Source organism: Gymnoscopelus microlampas, assembly GCF_963454915.1.
Source record: "Gymnoscopelus microlampas genome assembly, chromosome: 9".
NCBI lineage: Eukaryota > Metazoa > Chordata > Actinopteri > Myctophiformes > Myctophidae > Gymnoscopelus > Gymnoscopelus microlampas.
Window position 1 is genome coordinate 3,013,393 of NC_139946.1, and position 23,314 is coordinate 3,036,706.

Genomic DNA, 23,314 nt, shown 5'->3' on the forward strand with positions numbered 1-23,314 from the left:
TGTGGGCAGTGGGCACCACTCCAAGACGAATTCAGACAAAACATAAATGATATAATATACTTTTTTTGTTTTGTTCTCACAAGTCAATATTTGTTATTGTGAAAATTAAGTAAAACACACCAACGCAGCCAGTCAATTTGTCCCATATTATGATCAATGTCACAGGCGTGACAGGCCTGTCACAATTATTACATAATCGTCTATATAGGCTCTATCCACAGCAGCCATATTATGAAGACATTCACAGGTGTTACCAATGATACTAATGAAGACTCTGTTCCATTCTTGGTCAAACAAGAGTCAGGGTGTTGATATTGTGCATGTTGGCCCACTGGAAACACTCTGTTACACCAGTGGGTCTACAGTTGGGGTCCAGGGACCCTCATGGGCTTCCAAATGGCCCCTTACAGGTGTCTAACTCTGAGAGTGTACAAATGGAACCAAATGGACCCGGAAGGGTCCATTTGGTTCCATTTGTACACTCTCAGAGTTATGGGGGTCGTGGAAACCACTGTGCTATGGAACAGAGCCTTCATTTGTATCATTACATTGGTAACACCTGTGAAGGAAGTGATAATTATTTGAGATAATCGCAATAATATTTGCATACTCGTTTATATGTATAAAAAATGTTCACCCATTTTAAAATGTTTAAAAAAACAGAAATAGCTGATCTACAAGCTTACAGCTGTGTGTATAAAATGATTAAATATGTCAATAATGTATTTGTTATTTAAGTTCCTGCCCTGTGCAATTTTTGATTGCGGGGGAAAAAAAGGTTAAAGGAGGAGTTCACCCAAAAAATGACTTATTTTCTATCACTTGCACACCCCATGAAGCCTTGAATTCATGGATTTATTTTTGTTTTTGTGGCATTCCTAAGCCAATAATTTGATGACCGGGTGTGTATCCGGTAGGAGACACAAATAATCTACTTTGTGTCTCCTACCGGATACATTAGCCGGTAGGAGACGGGAATCAAATTATTGGCTTAGGAATGCCACAAAAACAAAAATAAATCCATGGATTCAAGGCTTCATGGGGTGCGCAATTGATTGAAAATAAGTATTTTTTTGGGGTGAACAACTCCTTTAACAGAAATTGACAATTAATCGTCAGCTTAAATGCAGCCCTATAATCACATCTGGCACAGTGCAGTGGTCCTTTACTGGTCACTCTCTCTCTCTCTCTCTCTCTCTCTCTCTCTCTCTCTCTCTCTCTCTCTCTCTCTTCTCTCTCTCTTCTCTCTCTCTCTCTCTCTCTCTCTCTCTCTCTCTCTCTCTCTCTCTCTCTCTCTCTCTCTCTCTCCAGCTGTTTGTGTTGGTTGTTCAGTTCCTGGTCAGCTGATCACCACAGCATACAGAACACAGTTAGCTGCTATATTAGCTGTTATAATATCTCATCCTGCAGTTCTAAATCATACAATAACGTTATAACTCTGCAGCTTGCCTCGGATCCCCGAAAAGCCCGGATTTATAACTGAGCTTTTAAAAAAAGAGAGAGATTCGTGTTGGATCGTCTCCACACAGAAGTGGACCTGGGTGAGAAGAACTAACAGCAGGTATAGCTAGTGACTTAGCCTGTTAGCCGCTTAGTTAGCATTGATTTGTCAGCTGCATCGGCCGCCTGTTTGTGAGCAAAGATTATTAAGAAGTGCTAACGCTTCTAGTAGCAGTGTGTAGGCTACACGTAAACACTGATCCCAGACTGAATGATGCTCTGGTGTGTTTGCCTTTGGGTCAGACAGAGGGATTGCTGTCATTTGCTAAAACCAGTGGCAGTACATTTACTCAAGCAGTGTTATTTTTTACTTTACTGATTGATTGATTGATTGATTGATGTACTTTATTTAGTAAACATGAGAGAAACAGTACATGGAACAGTGCAGATTCACAATACAAGGTCTACAAAACTGGAAGTCTCATAAAGCACTGAGCTTGTTTAAGATGAGATCCATGCACACAAATCATGATGACATATAAGAGACAGGAGTGGTGGAAAAAGTACTCCAATTCTTTACTTAAGTAAAAGTACCAATACTGCAATATAGAAATACTCTGTTACAAGTAAAAGTCCAGAATTAAAAATGTACTTGAGTAAAAGTACTTAAAGTACCAAAAGTAAAAGTACTAAATATTTGAAAATAGCAGATCTACAAGCTCACAACGCACCGCGATGCGACGCGTTGTGAGCTTGTAGATCGGCTATTTTCAAATAGCCTGTGTATAAAATAGGGTTAAAGTGGTTAATGTATGTTTAATAATATAATAATTGATATCTGCAAAGTAACTAGTAACTAAAGTTTTCAAAGATTAAAAGTACAATATTTGCCTCTGAGATGTAGTGGAGTAGAAGTAAAAGTATTGGAAATTGGAAATACTCAAGTAAAGTACAAATACCTCAACATTGTACTTAAGTACATGTACTTAGTTACTTTACACCACTGATTGATTGATTGATTGATTGATGTACTTTATTTAGTAAGACATGAGAACAACAGTACATGGAAGTATAGATTCACAATACAAGGTCTACTAAACTGGAAGGCTCATAAAGCACTGAGCTTGTTTAAAATGAGATCCCCATGCACACAAATCATGATGACATATAAGAGACAGACAGATATACACACTACTATACAGAACGTCATACAAAGACTGGAGTCTTTCCAAATTGCAGTACTTTGACTTTTACTCCTAGACCACAACGTCTCAGATTCAAATATTATATTACTCCATTACAATTATTTGACGGCTTTAGTTACTTGTACATTTAGATTATTATTACAAAACATACATTTACCACTTCAGCCCTATATATATTTCGGCAGATCTACAAGCTCTGTGAGCTTGCACTTTTACTTGTAAACAAAGTATGTCTACATTACAGTATTGATACTTTTATTTTAGTAAAAATGTGAGTACTTTTTCCACCACTGGCTAAAACTTTGTGGTAAACGATAGCTTTTCATTATGGCTAAAGTATAACTAAGTATAATTCTGAGCTGGTCTGTCGTTTATTGCCTGTGCAACAACAATATTGTGAGAGTAACTGAAAGAATATACAGTGTTGCTCTTTCTTTGTGTGTGTGTGTGTGTGTGTGTGTGTGTGTGTGTGTGTGTGTGTGTGTGTGTGTGTGTGTGTGTGTGTGTGTGTGTGTGTGTGTGTGTGTGTGTGTGTGTGTGTGTGTGTGTGTGTGTGTGTGTGCGCGTGCGTGTGTGAGGTATCTGAGAGGAGCCTGTTTGTTATAACACAGTAAGATCCTCAGTTTATTTAAAGGTAGGGTAAGTGATTTTCTTTGGTTAAAATAAGTGTTAAATAGCTCTGTATTCTGATAGTACTCATTGCTATAGAGTGTTTGTTCAGTAAAAGGAGTCTCCATGTCTCTCCAACTCTTAAACAGAAAATGCATTTTCAGTACTCTGTCCTGATTGGCTTACATTGTGTCACCAACTGAAAATGTACTATATTGTGTTTACTAAAGCGCTGGAGAGACCCCTGTGACCGAACAAACGCTCTGTAGCAATGATTACTATCAGAATATAGTCATTTAACCTTAAAAAAAAAATCACTTACCCTACCTTGAACTGATGAAATGACTGTATAGCTTCACCTAATGCAAGTCCCACTCTCTAGGAAGCTGCACCTTTTTCTGAATGTTCCTCATTCCTTGTAGATTAATGGCCAATAGATTACTTCTGTTCTGTTCTTTCTTATTTACTTCAACACTTCATACGATCGTGATCATAAGTGGTCCATAATCCTCACCCCCTATGGTTTGGATACATTGTGGGACTTCAATTCGGTTCTTAAATCCAAAACATTAACAACAACTCCAAGGTATAATGCCTCTTTGACAAATTCTGTCATGCCAATTGTTTTGTATGAATCGCATCGTATGAAGTGTCTCTTTTCATGTAGACTAGCTAGTAGCTATTTAAAATATGCTTTCTGCAACGATAGAGAGAGAGAGAGAGAGAATATTTTAGACTTGGCTTCTCTTCTGCCCTCTCTCTCTCTCTCTCTCTGGCTCTCTGTGCCCTATTCTCTTTCTTTCTGCTTCAGATAGAGTGCTGTCCCCTGCCTCTTTCTCCTCCTCTGTTTACGGAACGTTCCCTGCTGCTCCTGGCCACCGAAAGGCCCTTTTCCAACGGTGGTGCCAGAAAAAGGACACTGCAAAACCCCCCAGTTTCAGGCTGAGCTGGATTCAATGGTATTAAGAGTCTCATAAGTCGTATCGGTGGAGTATGTGTGAGTGGAGTTGCACTGACTTCCCCCCCTATATACTAGCCCCAGACAGTGATTGCAGTTCGCTGCAGGGAAACACTGGACTTCTGTTGAAAGGTTATATGCCATGTCTGCAAACGGAGGAGATGGAGTTGGCAGAACAGTGTGTTTTCCAGGCTAAAGTTTTAGGGTCAGAGTAATGGTGCGTTCACACGGGCAGATTAAAAGATACATGCTACCATTCATTTTCAACGGAAAGCAGCGACATGAAGATACAAAGATACATCCGACGTTTGTAGCTGTAGCTCTCTAGCGACAAAGCTACAAATTCAAGTTGAGCAGGGTTCAACTTCCAGAATACAAAGATACACAGCTACAACTGTCGCTCCGATGTCCGCACGTTTGATGACGTCAGCGACCGCGTTGAGCAACACAGATACAAAGCAACACACCGACAAAGATGCTGTTTATTTTTGTATCTTTGTATCTTTTAATCTGCCCGTGTGAACGCACCATTAAGGTCGTTACACAGCGGGGCGTTTTTTTTTTTCATGCGAATAATACGTTTTTTTTTTAAACCTTATAAAGTCAATGCAAGCTTACATGGAGCGAAAAAGCGAAGCGAAAAAGCGTCTTTTAATTATTCGGAACGAGTCCGAATTTTGCGTATACTCGCATATTCGCCGGTGTGTAATGACCTTAACGCTTCACAATATATCATTTCGGCATCGACATTGCAATGTACCTATGTACAGTCACATTGCAAAGGATGCATGCATTGCTTTTTCTCTTTTGACCAAATATGTTTTTCTTTATAAGAAAAAAGGATTTCCAAAGAAGTACGGCACTGCTTGCCAAAAAGGTGTGAAATGCAGACTTACAGAGAAAATAATTCCAAGGCAAGGTCTCACGTGAAAAGATGTATGAATTTATTTAGAGCAAGGCAAATGAGTATGACCAACGCGTTTCGACCTAGAAGGTCTTCATCAGGGTCTATGTTGGGTCAATGTTTTTCTTTACAGTATATTGCAATATTACACAAAACAAAAATAGAAAATACTGCAATGTCAAATCGTCCCACAATTGTTCAGCCCTAGCCCAGAAACGTCAGGAGCCATGATGAAATTTCCTGTTTTGTACGGCCAGGCTCTCTGGCTGGTCACACAAGAAATGTTTGGAATCAAGCTAGTTTAATCTCTGCTATTTCTAATGGGATAGGAATTAGGAAAGATGCCTGGTTTTGCACAGGGATCTGACTTTGCCACCACAGTGCAGCATGGCTGAATGGGGGGGGGGGGGGGGGGAGACAGTCTTTCTAAATATTCTCCAGACAGGGCTCTGCCAGGAAAGAGGTGAGCCTTGTGACCAGCAGGCCAGTCTGCTGAAGAAATGTCACTGCCAAGAGGCCTTCCTCAAATCACTTACCCACCCGTGAACGAATGGCCAGATTTGTTCAATCATTAACCCTTTGAGGCCGGGAAGGGAACATATGTTTGTCATTTTAAGATTTCTTTGGCTATTCAAAAATAGCAGATCTACAAGCTCGTAGCGCGGCACAATTGTGTGCAAATCTTTTATATACATTTTTAACTCAAATCTTTGCTTCTGGTGGTTCCTGGAACAAAATATTATTATTACATATTAGACAAATACATATTATTTTGGGGGTCCTTGACAAGAAAAAAGTTGGAAAACCATTGATAATATAGCAACATAAGTAAAAAAAAAAGAAAAAGAAAAACTTTAGGAAAAAAAACTGTTTTCTCAAAGCAAAGATTTGAGTTAAAGACTTTCGCTTTAAAAAAAAAAGCATATATATATTCAAACTAAAGATTTGCACACATTTTCACGATTTTTCAAAAAATAGCAGCTTGTATATCTGCTATTTTTATATAGCCAAAGAAATCTTAAAATGACACAGATGCGTTCCCGGTCTCAAAGGGTTAATGGTGAGGGTGAATTAGAATTTCATGTGGAAGGATATGCGATGAGGTGTTTCCCACACTTTGCGACGTGTAGCCCCGGTAAGGTCTGTCCGTGGCAGCGGCTCTGCCCTGATCAAATCACTCACACACACACCTAAACAAACATCAGAGGAATTCCTCATTTTGACGGCTGTCTGGTATACTAATTTCCCCGCAAATAGAGCCATGTATGCATGTGTTTTGAGGTCCCCCCCCCCCACTGCCCCCTTTACAGTTGCAGCAGGTGTGCTCCAGCTCATAATGCGTTAGAGAACTCTTTTAACTAATGCTCTTCTCCTACTGTCCTACAGAGGGAGCCGGAGCGGGAGGAGCAGATCGAGGAAAACATGCCCCCCAAGTTTAAACGACACCTCAATGATGACGAGGTCACAGGATCCATCCGCAGCGAGAGGGTGAGACACTAATGGAGGAAGTGGTCGTAGGAGTGGTTTTAAAGCCCAACATCTTAGAGTGTCACTGAGTGCAGGGGGTTCACTATTAAAGGGATACAGGGGGAGAGAGGCACAATTAAAGGTAGGGTAAGTGATTTGCTTTGGTTAAAATAAGTGTTAAATAGCTCTATATTGTGATAGTACTCATTGTTATAGAGTGTTTGTTCAGTATTAGGAGTCTCCTTGTCTCTCCACCTCTTTATTAAACAGAAAATGCATTTTCGTTTCAGTTTCATTTCCAATTTTATCCAACCAGGACAGAGAACTCAATCAGGATACAGATTAAACAAGTGAAATTGGAAGTGATGACACTAAGAAATGAGCAGACAAAATTGGAACTGGAACACTATACAAATTAAGCTTAAAAATGGGTACTTTATCCTGATTGGCTGAGATTTTGACACCTACCGAAAAATGTATTTTCTGTTTATTAAAGAGGGAGACATCTGTTACTGAAAAAACACTTTATAGCAATGATTACTATCAGAATATAGTATTTTAACCTTTTAACAAAATACTTTTTGTTTTAACTAAAAAATATCACTTACCATACCTTTTAAAGGACCATCTCAATTCGGCCCTCGAAGTCCTCAAAGAAAAACGAAATGACCCTCTTAAAATCTTAAAAGGCAGCATTATGGAAATTAATTTAACTTGACATTGAAAAATGTACCATTTGAGTACATACCTTTCCATATTCCATATTCCATCCGTATGTACTCAAATGTTAAATATTTTTAATGTAACAGTGAAAGAGTCTGCCATGGATGCATATTTATAACATAATGCAATGGGCCCCATTTTGCACGGCGACATCTTATTAGGCATTTTTATTATTTTAAAATAGTGAAAATAGCTGATCTACTGCAACACGTGGTGAGCTTGTAGATCGACTGTCTTCGCTAGTCAATATTTTCGTGTATCAAATTCATGCAGTTTTAACATAATTCAGCGCTATGTGTTTAAAGTTTCAATTCAATAATCCAATGTGTGGCCCTTCATTCACTTTGTCAGTAGGGCCCCCTGGGGAAAATCCTGCTGTAAACAGTACTGTATGTACCCTAGTTTTTTGGAAGGGGTACAAGAGTAGTCAAATAGCAACATATTAACAACATATAAACCAGTGATTTGCAAACCTTTTTCTCAACCCTCTATTTTACATGCATTAGGCCATGGACCCCCATTTCATAATACATTTGATGATATATTTTTATCCCTGGGACCCCAGTTTAAGAACATTTGTATTTAGGGGTGTGCCGATATATCGTCCCACGATATATCGCGATACGTTTTCGTGACGATATGTATCGTTTTTTTTTTTTTTTTTTTTTTTTAACAATCATTATAAACAGGCATGCAAACAGCCCCGAGGTGAAAAGGGTGACAACATGTTGTTTTTTTTCGGGTCAGGTGTCACACTATTGCCCTATTTGGATTAAAAACGGCTATTGTAGCTGAAAAGCTACAAGTTTGCATGACTGAATAATGCAAAAACAGAATTATTTGTTTGCATTTACTTTTTTTCTCCCCCATATATTTTCATAATAAAAAAAGTGCGTATCGTATCGATATCGTATCGAAGTTGTGAGCCAAATATCGTATCGTATCGTTTGGTGAAATTAGTGTATCGGCACACCCCTATTTGTATTGTTTTGTCCAGGTACAGTGAAACTCTGATAAAAAAACAGCCATTCCTGTACGTTCCTTATCTGTATGTACATGTACGTACATCTAACCATCGTGAAGATGAGTTATAAATAATGTATCTCTGGGGACCCCTGGATCCCCCTCAAGATCCCATGTGAACCACCGCTGTAGACCACCAATAAAAAATGTTAAAGGAGGAGTTCACCCAAAAAAATTACTTATTTTCTATCAATTACACACCCCATGAAGCCTTGATTTCATGGATTTATTTTTGTTTTTGTGGCATTCCTAAGACAATCATTTGATGACCGTGTGTATTTCCGGTAGGAGACGGGAATCAAATTATTAGCTTAGGAATGCGACAAAAACAAAAAAGAATCCATGGATTCAAGGCTTCATAGGGTGTGCAATTGATAGAAAATAAGTCATTTTTGTTGGGTGAACTCCTCCTTTAAAGTGGTGTGAAAATTAGATGGAGCGGATAGACAAAAGGGGGGCCAGAGATGAGAGTAAGAACAGAAGGAAGGTCGAAGCCTCTCCAGGATCCTTAAAGCCAAATATCTGCTCTTAATCAGCACTGCCATCAGTGCCATGACCTTCCTAGACATCCTCCAACCAATCCCTGTTGATTTCCTCTTTCTTCTCCCCTCTTAACCCATTTAGACCGGGAAAGAACCTGTGTCTTTTTTAGATTTCTTTGGCTATTCAAAAATAGCAGATACAGTATACAAGCTCATTGCGCGGCACTCGCTTGTAGATTTGCTATTTTTGAAAAAAACGTGAAAATTTTAGCAAATCTTTGAATATATATATATATATATCTTTTTTTTAAAGCAAACATGTTTAACTCAAATCTTTGCTTCTGGGGGGATTCTACAAATGTCTTCTAAATCCTAGTTGTTGTTTTTTTGTTTTTTTTAAATGTTGCTATAATCAGTGGTTCTCAAACTATTTCATGTCAAGGACCCCCAAAATTATATGAATTTTGGCCCGCGGACCCCCATCTCAAAATATTTTGTTCCAGGGACCCCCCAGAAGTTGTAACGGAGTTAAAAATGTGCGCTACAGAAAAAAAAATATTTTTTCCCACGGTTTTTCAAAAATAGCAGATCTTCAAGCTGGTAGCTATTTTTGAATAGCCAAATAAATCTTAAAATGACACGGATGTGTCCCCGGTCTTTATGGGTTAAAGCGCGTCACTCGGTTTGCCGTTGCGGTTGAACGCTGATCAAAAGGAATCACACCAGCCCAGGCGGGCTCTTGCATAACAAACACCCTTCCAACGCCATCCGTTTGCATCCCCATGCCCCTCAGATCTGATAATAGCTACCAGTTGTCCTTTTACCTCTACTCCTGGATATCAGACAGAAAGAGTTTTTTTTTTATACAGTGGGAGAGTGTTGGCATCTTTACCGCGTAAAGTTATCTATGATCATCTGGACACAATTCTTTCAATGTTTTCTCACATTGAAGGTGTGTTGGATAGCTCTCTAATCAAACATCTTGTCAGGGTGTTGGCTGACTTAAATCCACCGTGCTGCTAGATGTGGATTCTTCCTCCTCCGGTCATCTTGATTACAGTGTTGGCAGAGTGTCCTGAATAAGATGGATCATCCTGTGACTGGAAGGTCACAGATTAGACCCCTTTGTCAGCCAGTTTAACATCGCTGACTAAGCGTCCTTGAATAAGACGCCATTTCAGCACCAGATGCCACTGAATCGGCTCCTATCTGGAGGCACTTCCTCGTCCAACCTGTTTTTTTTTTTTTTTAATGACAGATTTACAGTGGTGGAAAAAAGTACTCAAATTCTTTACTTAAGTAAACGTATCAATACTGCAATATAGAAATACTCTGTTACAAGTGAAAGTCCAGAATAAAACGTTTACTTGAGTAAAAGTACAATATTGTCATCATAAAATGTATTTAAAGTAAAAGTACAAAAATGTTTGAAAATAGCAGATCTACAAGCTCACAACGCGTCGCGATGCGACGCGTTTGTAGATTGTAGATTGGCTATTTTCAAATAGCCTAGGTATAAAATAGGGCTAAAGTGGTTAATGTATTTTTCATAATATCATCATTTATATCTGCAAAGTAACTAGTAACTATAAGTTTTCAAATAATTGTAGTCTAGTAAAAGTACAATATTTGCCTCTGAGATGTAGTAGAGTAGAAGTAAAAGTATTGGAAATTGGAAAAGTAAAGTACAAATACCTCAAAATTGTACTTAAATACAGTAAATGTACTTAGTTACTTTCCACCACTGCAGATTTATCAGAAGATGCCCTACCTATGCCTTATAGATGGAGTATGTGGATGCAATATGTAGATATCTATATATATATATATATATAGATGGATAAAAGGTGTAACCTACCTACCCGGTAACAGCTGGCAAAGTCCATATGACTGCTACTCGATGGGAAACAGAGACGGAGACAGTTTGTCTCTTCGTGCTCCAACTCTCCACCTGAAAGAGTTTTATGTGGCAGTCCAGGCTGATTGGCTGCTGTGCCGTCTCTATGAATAAGGATTTACGCGGGGGCCTTTTGTTGCCCTTACTGTGGCCAGCAGTGGTAGAGGAGGCCTGGTCGTAGTTATATAGATGTTTTTGACAGCCTTGCTAGAGACCTTTTGAAGCTCTCACTCTAGTCTCCTTCCTAACTCAATTCGGTATCCAGCTGTCTTTTATGTCCATCACGAGAAACACTGTTTATAGTTTTAGAGACCATCTGAGGTCTGAAAGAAGTCAAACTCAAAAGAACAGCTTTTGTAAGCAAATCAGCTTTTGTAAGCAAAACACAAGAGATCACAAGACTTTTTTCTTCTTTGCGGGGCGTTTATGACCACATCACAAGTACAGTACAATTGCATGTCGCACTTTATTGGTTACTCTGAAGACGTTCTGATTAGCATTAACTTAAAAGCATCTATTGCAGGGGTGGGCAACTTTGATGATGGAGAGGGCCACTGTATTTCCACACTCACTCCAGAGGGCCACACAGCATATACTGTCTGTCGGGCCATTCTATGTCACACAAAAGTAGCAAAAATAGCCGATCTACGAGCTCGAAACGCGTCACAGTGCGACACGTTTTGAACTTGTAGATCTGCTATTTTTGCTACTTTTGAATTGGAATCCTGAATTTTGTTTTGCTATTTTTGAATTGGAATCCTGAAAAGTGTCCTTTTTATTTAATTTCAAATGCATTTAGTAATAAATGTTAACTTTAGGAACTCAACTATAAATACAGTGGACATAAAAAAGACAATAGAAATGTTATACTAGTCAAGTCTAATACAGACTGAAGTAATTAAAGCGGGTCATGTTTGCATGTTTGGAATTGTAACAGCTGAAATAATATATCAGTATTCCAATATTAACCTGCGGGCCGCATTAAGTGAAGGTGGGGGCCGCATGTGGCCCCCGGGCCGCCAGTTGCCCATGTATGATCTATTGACCCCTTCAGCAGTTATTGTATGAGGCTTCTGGAGGTGTCAATACAGTCAGTTGTTGGTTGCACTGGTTACTTATGCCAAGAATGTTCTCCCATATGGACTGGAATTTTCTGTCCTGTAACTCACCAGTCTGACTGGTCCTAAATGGACATTCCACTGATGAGGAGACAGGAGTCATTCGAAGCCACAGTGGTTATGTGTGTGTGTGTGTGTGTGTGTGTGTGTGTGTGTGTGTGTGTGTGTGTGTGTGTGTGTGTGTGTGTGTGTGTGTGTGTGTGTGTGTGTGTGTGTGTGTGTGTGTGTGTGTGTGTGTGTGTGTGTGTGTGTGTGTGTGTGTGAATGACCTTTGGCCTTTTTGTCTTTTACAGAGGAACCTGCTGGAGGAGGACTCTGATGAGGAGGAAGACTTCTTCCTGTACGTTGTTCTGTTGACGTATTGACATATTCTGTTCGACCTCTGGGTCATAATATATCAACATATATTCTACATTAAAGTATTAGTACGCACTACGAAATTTGTTGTGTAATGTGAAATTGACCACAGTACAATTTATTGTACTTTATTTACCATTACTGTTATTGGTACTAATGGTAATGGTAGTAATCATAAAGTCATAATAACCTTTTTTTGTACAACATCTTGAGGGGTTTTATGTCCACTCACTTTAACATGATCACTCCTCGTCTTCCAGGAGAGGACCAACTGGTCCCCGATTTGGACCTCAGAATGACAAAATCAAACAGTAAGTAACAGAACATCCGTACGCGCTGGTCGGCACCAAAAGCTCAGAATAGCCTTGCCAGTGTGGAGGAGATTTGGTGTTACATAACAAGCTAATAATGTTTACCAGAAGAGCACCAGATTGCTAGCAGATTGACTAACCGCACCGGTGATGTTGTGGGTCCATGTGTAACAGCACTCTTCCAGTCAGTCCCACATCCAAGTCCTCCTGAGACTGTTTCCACATTAAAGTCCCAGTTGCAGACAGACAGCCAGAGAACAGAGAAGGTTATTGTTGAGACATTTCTGGCACCTGCCTTTGGTACTCCATGCTCCATCGAAACACATGACGTATCTGATGTTCTGGTAATGTGGTAGACTAACGTGCCGCCCCTTGTTGTCACACTTTCCTGGAAAGCATCGTGTATATCAAACAGAGTTCGGCCGCTTTGCCTCTTTCTCAACCTCTACCCTTTTGAGGTCAAGTCTTCAAAGTGTGGGTGTGTGTGTGTGTGTGTGTCAGCAAGGTGTTGAAAGTGTCCCGACGGGTTGAAAATGTCTCTTTGCGACACAACACATATTTCCTTTTACGGCCGAGAAGTGGTGAGTCAGTGTTATGATTTTACACGAGCCGTTGTCTGGCACTCATCCTTGCAAAGGAGAGGATTGTTTTTTTCAATGTGCAGGACCACGATGGAGGATTTATTTGATTCAACAGGTGCTAGAAAGATGCTTGTTAAAACATGTTTTTGCAGTCTGAATCACAGGGGCAATATAAGTGCCTGAGTACTACAGTAGTTGTCGTAACCTACCACTTCAAATGCCCCATCAACCACTCTCTCTACACCCACCGCATCAGTCTCACCCCCCTGGCCCTGCGAGTGGCCCTAATGCAAGAAATAGAATATTGTCCTTCCCCCCAGCCTTACCTTTTTGCCTTTGATGTGTCTCATTGTTTTTCATTTCATGTCTTAATTTCGCTGTCTCTCCGATCCCATCTTTTGTGTCTTTAGCGTGCAGTCGCAGGTTGACGAGGTCATCGATGTGATGCAGGAGAACATATCGAAGGTGATAGAAAGGGGCGAGAGGCTGGACGACCTGCAGGACAAGTCAGGTGAGACGCGTTAGAGATGTGGAGACCGCGGTGTGCGTAAAGCGGCAACAACATACGCAGGAATGCAGGCGCCATTGCTAGTTTCCAACTGACTCGGGTGTCATTGTCACACCCAGCGCCCATGTTGTATAATTGCCAAATGTTTTGCGCTCATCTGCGCGCGCCCATGGGCGTGTTGGTTTTAAAATGAGTTGTTTGTCTGGTCCAATGCTATCCTACATAGGTGAGAAGACTCGACTCGATTGCGCCTTAGACTGGCCAGCGAGCTGGTGTTGAATCCAGTGCAGTGGTGGCGCTGATATTTTCTTGCTATTTAGAGAGTGATTTCAGATTAATATGGTGATTTAAGATGGTGTGACCCCATCCATGTAGGTGGGTTCACAATGCGCACACACTGCTTGCAATCAAAATCCATTCCAAATTTGGCACAACCCTCATGTTCAACATAGGGGTGGGACGATATGGCTACCTCACGATATATATCACGATATTAGGCCCACGATAACAATATATATCACGATATTCGACAAGATTCGATATATTGCGATATCACGATATTCGACAAGATTCGATATATTGCGATATCACGATATTCGTTATATATTGCAAGAAATTTCACCAACGATATATATCACGATAGTCCTTGTATTAAATTCATAAACACATAAAATAGCACCAAACAGTTAAAAATCATCATTACACAAATACAGAGTTGGAAAAACAACGTATCACAAACTAAAAAAAAAAACTAAAAAAAATAATAATATCGATTTAAAAAAATAAATAATATCGATTATTTATCGCGGGATAAAGTATCGCGATATATCGATATATCGTCCCACCCCTAGTTCAACATGAGCCGAGGGACTCCGCTTTGAGGTTCAAACATTAATTAATGACGTGGGGCCAGATTATACATATATTTCACAATAATAATAAGAATGTCTCAGTGCATCTTTGAATACCTGAGCGATGAGGAGAGAGAAAGAGAGATGGATCTGTTTTTCTTGTCACCCATATAAAGTACAGATAACTTTCAGAAAGGCGACAAGAACAATCCAGACGGACACAGGCAGCCATTTGGGTATATTGATTATATTGTATCTTCTATTCAGACAGAGAGAGAGAATGGAAGGTTACAGTATCACAGGTGGCATCATCGGTCGTACCTCTCTCTCACGAGAGACGGAATAAGACTGGGGTTTTAACATGACCCCCGTTATCAGTTTGGTAACATGAGCATAAGACATCATGTCAGACACGTGAGCATCCGACCGTCGGAGGTGGAATCCTCTCACTGGCGGCTGAGTGATGTAGTTGATGAAGTCAGATGAAGACGATGATGGTAGATGATGAAGGTGACCCAGCGAAGTGTCTGGGTCAACACTTTGACCTCGGCTCTTGTCCCGGTCACTCAGTGGCACTGAAAGAAGTGTTATTGCGTTGGAGGAACACAGAGTTAAAGTGTTCTGAGAACATTTCCTTCTGCAATATTGACATAGCTCGAGGAGACGAGGTACAAAACAAAAAGCCTGTAGCCAGTTTGACCTTGCATAGAGAGAGAGGATAGGAGACTAGAGGAGCACATTTAACATGACTGAGTTATAGGCCAAGATGACACTAAAATATGCTATGATGACCGGTTATATATATATATCAATGTTGTCCACAAAATACATAGTTTTTCAGACCTATCAGAGTTAATGCAGCTTATTTCAATAAGTACCCTACACTTATTGCTGCAATGTTCAAATACCGCCCGTCATGTAAGAATGCCAGGAATCCATAGTCTCCTAGCTTTTCTCCCCTGTCTCTGTACAGTAGTAAGTTCAGCATCAATATGTAATTGGGGCTCCGACAGCGCACGGAACGTGCCATCTGTCATTTAAATGGCAACGGGCATGAAGCAGGCGTAATGTCAAAGAGGAATCTGTACTGGGTGCTCAAAAACATGGCTCACTGAGGTCATGTACCACCTCTGGTTAAATAGGCCTGTTTCAGACACACCCCCTCAACACCATGCACACACAGTTTTTCACATAGAGATGTTAATTTAGTCAACAAGCATGATGACAAAACAAAAGAATTTAAATGTTGCATAGGGGCCAGCTTGTCTCATAGAAGCAGGGTGGGGGCACACAGACTGCGGGAAACTGACAAAGTAGTATAATTATACATTGGTTTGTTCTAAATTCACATTATAGAGTTCTTTCAGATTAACAATATTACATACTTCAAATTTCCTTGACAGTAACCTGCTATTTAAAGGTAATAGGAGCCAACACTCAGATTTGATTAATTAAAGTAACGCCTCCCAAAACCATGACTAATTCAGAGTTTAAATACAACACCTTTGCCCTGTGCACCTCACTTTACGCTCAGGTAACGCGCCATTTAACTATCACAACTGGAGTTTGAACGCACTCCCGACGCAATTGCGCCCTGCGTTATAGACCGCGCGCCATATATCGTCTAAAATAGGGCCCCAAGTCTCAGCAACAGGACCCAGGGGATATTTACAGCGGGAGCATGTCAAAATTCTCCGCACCACTTCAAAGGTGCTAATGACACGGCCAGGCTTATTGTTTGAACAGGTGTGTGTCTGGCGGTATTTGCCAGCTCTCATGCAACTCACTCACAAACCCCGATCTCTCTCTCTCACCTCCGTGTACATTAACGGAGACGTGAAACATGTGTTTCGGTTCCACCATAACATCGCTTTTTTTTTCAGCCACAGTCTTTCACAAGAGACACAGAATCCTTCCACTTTTGTTCTGGCTCCTTTTCTTCTCGTGGCCGTAGAACACATGTTAAATGAAGTTGATGTGCTGTCTCTTGTTGCCTCATCTATTAGGGAGTCATCATAACATCTGCAGATGTTTTATAATTGCTTCTCCCTCTCACGTCCAGTCCACCAACCCCCGGCCAAGACAATGCCCCCTGCCTCACATCTGGAACACATTTGTGTGTGCAAACACGTGTGTGTGTGTGTGTGTGTGTGTGTGTGTGTGTGTTTGTTTGTGTGTGTTTGCGCGTTGGCGGATTTGAGCGCATGTACCCGCGTGCAGTGGTGGAAAAAGTACTCAAATGTTTTACTTAAGTAAAAGTATCAATACTGCAATGTAGTACTCTGTTACAAGTGAAAGTATGGAATTCAAAATGTACTTGAGTAAAAGTACAAAAGTATTGGTATCAAAATGTACTTAAAGTACCAATAGTAAAAGTACAAAAATGTTTGAAAATAGCTTGTAGATCGGCTATTTTCAAATAGCCTAGGTATAAAATAGGGCCAAAGTGGTTAGTGTGTATTTTATAATGTAATAATTGATATCTGCAAAGTAACTAGTAACTAAAGTTTTCAAATAATTGTAGTGGAGTAAAAGCACAATCTTTGCCTCTGTGGAGTTGAAGTAAAAGTACTTAAAATTGGAAATACTCCAGTAAAGTAAAAAAAAAATACCTCAACCGACCGACTGTCGAACCGCAGGCGTGTCTGACCTGGCCCGCAGGTAGCCCGTGTACCGTAGAGAATTCCTTAGGATTAACAAGCATCTTTCTCGGAACGCAGAGTGCTTCCCTTTGTGGTTGCGACGGGTCGTTAACAGGCACATGGAGAGGGAGGCATCGGACACATGACAGAGCATCTGAACCAGGAACAGCTTGGACCGCGCAGAGCCGCACGCCAGGGAATTGTTAACACACGCGCGCGCACGCACGCGCGTGCGCACACAGGTCAACACCAGTATCTTGGAAACGGAGAGAGAGAGAGACAGATGGGGAGAGATTTTGTGAGAGATATGTGAAAAAGAGACAAGAGGTCTTTTGTCCTTTTTTTTTTGTTGTCGTTCCATTGCGTATGAATTTGGCAATTTATGGTGCGACATTTCGTTGCCAAACTTTGATTTTTGTGGATTTGGACGTGAGGACGGGAGTGATGTCACCAAGAACGCCGTAGGCTTACATAACTCCCCACTCCATCCATTATTTCATCAAGTACAGCTAAACAAACATCAGCATCGTAGCCGTCCGCGGCCAGCTTACAGTTCATCGTGTTATTTCACCGTCGCCGACAATCAGTGGAGATTGGAGATGCCCTTGAGCATGGCATCCTCCAAATGACTCGGGGGCGGGGCTGCTCCATTGCCAGTAGTACTGTCAGGGATTAATGTGTGGAAGTCTATGGGAGTTAACCCATTCAATCCGGGAACGCATCTCTGTCATTTTAGATTTATTTGGCTATTACCGGTAAAAAAAAAAAGCAGATCTAGATCTGCTATTTTTGAAAAAATCATAAAAATGTGTGCAAATCATTGAATATATATATATTTTTAAAGCAAACATTTGTAAAATATGTTGTTCCAGGGACGCCCCAGAAGCAAAGATTTGAGTTAACAAATGTTGGCTTTAAATATGTTTATTCAAAGATTTGCGCAAAATGGTCAAGATTTTTCAAAAATAGCAGATCTACAAGCTCATAGCGCGGCACTCGGTGCCGCGCTATGAGCTTGTATAATCTGCTATTTTTGAATAGCCAAAGAAATCTTAAAATGACATGTGGGCCACCCCCAAAAAAATAATTGGCAAAACACTTATGATTTTAATACAACATTAACTCATTCACTGCCTCTGACGTAATTGATGTAATTAAGCAATACTGCCACTGACGTAAAAAACGTTTTTTTAATTATAAAAATAATAAATAATAATAATAAAAATTATTATTATTTTCTATTTTTTTCCAAATTTGACCCAAAGACCAAGGAGATATGATTTTTCGAAGATCTAGACTCCCATCCACTTCCTTGTTAACTTAAAACTTAAAAATTCTGTATCTCGGCTCCTGAGTACTGAGTAAGTCTCTGGCAGTGGGCAAACGCGGAAAGCAATCATTGTGGCAGTGAATGAGTTAATATAAAAAAAAGTGACACCAATAAATAAGAACTTAACGTATAGTATACCACATAGGTTGATCCAAGGTAGAACACAGTCGATTGTGTTAAGTAAGGTTAAGGAAGGTACCGCTGTTTTTATATGTTGTATACGTCTGTCCTGTGTTCCAGAGAGCCTATCGGACAACGCGTCTGCCTTCAGTAGCCGTTCCAAGCAGCTGCATAGGAGGATGTGGTGGAGAGACATGAAGGTATAGTGTGTGTGTGGGTGTGATTGTGATTGTGCCAGAGAAAGAGAGGCAGTGTTGTTGCAATCAGTGTTGATTTCGTCAACTAAAACTATGACGAAAAATGTTCGTCGACTACCTTTTTTTCACTGCCGAAAACGAAATCAAAACTAAATAAAGACTAAGCTACGATGACTAAAACTAAGACTAAATATATTGGCAATTTCGTCAACAAATAAAAACTAGACTAAAACGTTAGAGAGAGACTAGTGGAGAAGAGATCCAGTAGAACTATTTCGCATTCAGTTTAAAACCCTGGTGCTAGCCTATAGGGCAGTTAAAGGAACAGCTCCCTCTTACCTCCGGGCTATGGTCGATGCCTACACCCCTGCCCGACCACTCCGGTCTGCCACCTCGGGGCGACTGATTGCCTCGTCACTCAAGGGTCCTTCTGGCCGATCCACACGGTCACGACTTTTTTTCTGTTCTGGCCCCACAGTGGTGGAATGAACTTCCCACTGATGTCAGGACAGCAGAGTCACTGCCCATCTTTCGCCGCAGGCTGAAAACCCACCTCTTCAAGAAACACTACCCTTCCTCTTTGCCTGGCTTACTTGTTGTTAACTAGTTGTACGAACTATTGTTGTATTGTTGTACTGTTTTATTGGATCTTGTTTAGTCGATACACTTTTTGTATTAGCTCGTGCTCACTTGATTTTGCTATTTTGTCTCATCTGTTTAAGGAAGTAGGTAGCAGATATATTGCACTTTCAACTTAGCGCTAGGTATACTCTTGGTAAGGATAATTCCTTTTAACAGGTCGTTCGTGAAAGTCCTTGCGGTCTTGTTTCCAATGAGAACCTGTGAGCAATTAGGGGTTAAGAGTCTTGCTCAGGGACAAATTTCATTTCATCGACTCATATGCTGGCGTGGCCTGGAATCGAACCTGGGGCAACCAGGGCCTCTGGCTCCCTAGGCGGGCTCACTAACCACTCAGCTATGGCCGCCCCTTGCTTGCTTGGTTGCTTGTTTTTACGGGAAATGCACTTAAGACTTCTGGTGATTAGTAGTTTCGTTCCCTACCTATGTTGAATGCACTTATTGTAAGTCGCTTTGGATAAAAGCGTCTGCTAAATGGCTGTAATGTAATGTAACTAAAAGTCAAGTTATTTTATGGTTTGTTGCGCTAGGGTGTGCATGCTGAAAATAGCCGATCTACAAGCTCACAACGCGTCGCGCTGCGACGCGTTGTGAGCTTGTAGATCGGCTATTTTCAGCATGCAACCGAGTGTAAAATCTGCCATTACGACGCCATCAAGGCACCGCCACAAAACATTTTAGTCGACTAAATCATCTGTAGAGTTAGTCGACTATAATCTTATGATATTTAGTCGACTAAAACTAGACTAACAGTAAAACATTTCAGATGACTAAAATATGACTAAATGGAATTTTATTCAAAAGACTAAAACTGAATCAAAATTTGGTGCCAAAATCAACACTAGTTGCAATGTGCAATACAAATACACTTGCCTTGCCTTATATGTGTTTAATGCGTCATGTTTCCTCAGATGAAGATCATAATTGCCATGGTAGTGGTTGCCCTCCTGCTGATTATCATTGGTGAGTATTATTGGACAGTGATGGAAAAAAGTACTTTGTACTTAAGTAAAAGTATCAATACTGCAATGTAGAAATACTCTTGTTACAAGTAGAAGTCCGGGTACTTGAGAGTAAAAGTACAAAAATAATGTCATCAAAATGTGCTTAAAGTACCAAAAGTAGAAAGTAGTCATTGTGCAGAATGTCCCATTTCAACCGTTTTCAATGCAGATCTACAAGCTCACAATGCGTCGCATTGTGAGCTTGTTGATCGCCTATTTTCAAATAGCTGAAATGTATATACTGTAGGGCTGAAGTGGTTAAAGGTAGGGTAAGTGATTTTCTTTGGTTAAAATAAGTGTTAAATAGCTCTATATTCTGATAGTACTCATTGCTATAGAGTATTTGTTCAGTAAAAGGAGTCTCCATGTCTCTCCAGCTCTTTATTAAACAGAAAACGCATTTTAGTTTCAGTTTCATTTCCAATTTTATCCAATCAGGATAGAGAGCTCAATCAGGATATAGATTAAAGAAGTGAAATTGGAAGTGATGACACTAAAAAATGAGCAGGAAAAATTGGAACTGGAACACTATTAAAATGAAGCTTAAAAATGGGTACTTTCTCCTGATTGGCTGAGATTTTGACACCTACCGGAAAATGTATTTTGTATTTTAATTGTTCATTAAAGAGCTGGAGAGACGGGGAGACTCCTGTTACTGAACAAACACTCTATAGCAATGATTACTATCAGAATATAGTGCTTTAACCTTTTAATAATATTTGCCTCCGAGATGTAGTGGAGCAGAAGTAAAAGTATTGAAAATGGGAAATACTCCAGTAAAGTAAAAGTACCTCAAAATCTTACTCAAGAACAGTACTTGAGTACATGTACTTAGTTACTTTCCACCACTGGTATTGGACCCGAACATACCTAGACCGTCCTTATGCAACCAGAACATAACATGCCACTAAATCCTTCCTCTCTCTCTCTGTATGTACGTTTCTTTCCAGTTCCAGTCATCCTGCGGTACCGCAGTGTCTGACAAGGAGGACAGAGGGGGGGGGGGGGACATCTCTCCTCTACACTTTCTCCTCCTTGCCCCTTTCTCTCTCCTGCGCACAGTCCTCCACACCAGCTAGGTGGCGCAAGCCAGCCAGCCCTACCACCTCTCCTCTATGTCAGCCCCGTTGTAACCTCTCTAGGACTATACTAGGTCCTGCTGGCCTCCAGAACCGCGTCCTTACTGCCGATCTCAATCGTTGCGCATTTTCACACTTTCAACCCATTAAGACCTGGAACGCATCTGTGTCCACTTTTTGATTTGAGCTAAAAAAAAAAAAGCATTACTTTACACTTTGGCTATTCAAAAATAGCAGATCTGCGGCACCGAGTGCCGCGCTACGAGCTCGTAGATCTGCTATTTTTGAAAAATCGTGAAAATATGTGTAAATCTTTTGAATATGTATTGTGTTAAATTTCACATTTTTAACTCAAATCTTTGCATCTGGGGGGTCCCTGGAAGAAAATATTTTGAGATGGGGGGGGGGGGGGGGGGGGGTCAGCGGTCAAATACATATAATTTTGGGCGGTCCTTTTTTGCAGAATCGGCCTCAGGTCTTAATGGGTTAAAAAAAACATCTTGTTAGAACGGGGATGGGGGGGTGATGAGGAGGAGGGCTTAGTTTAAAATTCTGAAATGAGGTTGCAGGGTTGACATAGAGCACTGGTTTCTCAACCTGTGGGCCCGCGGGGGGGGGGGGGGGGGGTATTGCAAGTGGCATAATTGGCAAAACACTTATGATTTTAATACAACATTAATATAAAAAAAAGTGACACCAATAAATAAGAACTTAACGTATAGTATACCACATAGGTTGATCCGAGGTGGAAAGCGGTCGATTGATCGATCATTCGAATAAACATACACACGGCCCACCCAGCTGACAAAGTGGGTCAGATGGGTGGGCCGCGAATGCTGTCGAGAAAGTGGCCCCTGATTCCAGAAAGATTTGAGAACCAATGACATATAGACCCCCCACCCTGACAAGCACTTGGAATTGTAGGAGTTGAGGCTTTACATTTAGTCTGACATGGTTCCACAGATAAATATTGTGAAAATAGCTGATCTACAAGCTCACAACGCCTCGCTACAAGCTATTTTCATATTGTTTGCCTCTTTTTGATCTTTTTTCATTTCTTTTCTTTACTTTTTTTTTTTTTTTTTGTACAATTCTTTTTTTTTTTTACATTTATCACTGTCATCTGTGGACCCCCCCACCAAAATCATGGGGTGACCCCTCCGGGGGTCCCAACCCACAGGTTGAGAACCACTGACGTATTAGAGGAAAAGGCTTTAATGAAAAAAATGTTTATGCTACTGTATTGTGTGGAGAAACTCCATTCCATGATGGCACATATCACATTCAGGGCTTTGGCTTTGTTTGGACAAACAGGGAGCCCAGGCTCCCTCCAACTCGCACCTTGTTCTGTTTTCTTTTAAGTTGTGCTTGTTTACCACTTTCAACCATGTTGTTATAACATTGTCAAAAATGTTTTTAAAAAAATAAAATATCAGATCTATAAGCTCAGAACGCGCTACGTTTGTGACGTGAGCTTATAGATCAGCTATTTTCCGCTATTCGTCATAAGACGAAGAAGTAACTATATCTGGTAACTCCTCCCACACAAAACAGCCGTGGCGTTCTGTGGAAGGGACCCCGCCCGTGGCTCCCGTGCCTCCTTTTTAAAACAGTACAAGATAGCATCTTGGAATAGTGGAATAATTTGTGAATGATAACACGTTCCCCATGCCACGCCCTTTATAACAAAGAATTGAATTGAGGGCATGCAGCAACCTTTTTAAAGTTTATTGATCGAAGCGAAAAGGTGTCTCCTTTTGCTTACTTGCGCCCTGTTCTGGAAACATCAAAGAAGGTAGCTCCAATCGGAACCTCTCCCTCCGCTGTATAGCTCCGAGATGAGGTTCCATGTTTGTCGGTGCCGTTTTA

At 40.6% G+C, this 23,314-nt stretch overlaps 1 protein-coding gene across 2 annotated transcripts; it reads left to right on the forward strand.

Annotated features, from left to right (window-relative positions):
• The first annotated feature begins 1,369 nt into the window (after positions 1-1,369).
• Positions 1,370-21,751, forward strand: vamp4 (vesicle-associated membrane protein 4). Of its 2 annotated transcripts, none has more exons than XM_084067973.1 (8): positions 1,370-1,561; positions 6,503-6,604; positions 12,120-12,166; positions 12,444-12,494; positions 13,486-13,586; positions 18,647-18,726; positions 20,274-20,325; positions 21,317-21,751. In XM_084067973.1, exons 2-8 carry the CDS (start codon positions 6,539-6,541, stop codon positions 21,346-21,348), a joined length of 429 nt encoding a protein of 142 aa, XP_083924099.1. In that variant the 5' UTR covers positions 1,370-1,561; positions 6,503-6,538; the 3' UTR covers positions 21,349-21,751. The 2 variants fall into 2 exon arrangements, with proteins under 2 accessions (XP_083924099.1, XP_083924100.1); XM_084067974.1 differs by having other exon boundaries at positions 1,531-1,541.
• Positions 21,752-23,314: the final 1,563 nt, after the last annotated feature.

Excerpts from the sequence above, each read along its gene's own strand:
- vamp4 (XM_084067973.1), top strand. The coding sequence starts at position 6,539 with ATGCCCCCCAAGTTTAAACGACACCTCAATGATGACGAGGTCACAGGA. Across the intron at positions 6,605-12,119 it reads GATCCATCCGCAGCGAGAGG|AGGAACCTGCTGGAGGAGGA; the intron begins GTGAGACACTAA and ends TGTCTTTTACAG. Across the intron at positions 12,495-13,485 it reads CAGAATGACAAAATCAAACA|CGTGCAGTCGCAGGTTGACG; the intron begins GTAAGTAACAGA and ends TTGTGTCTTTAG.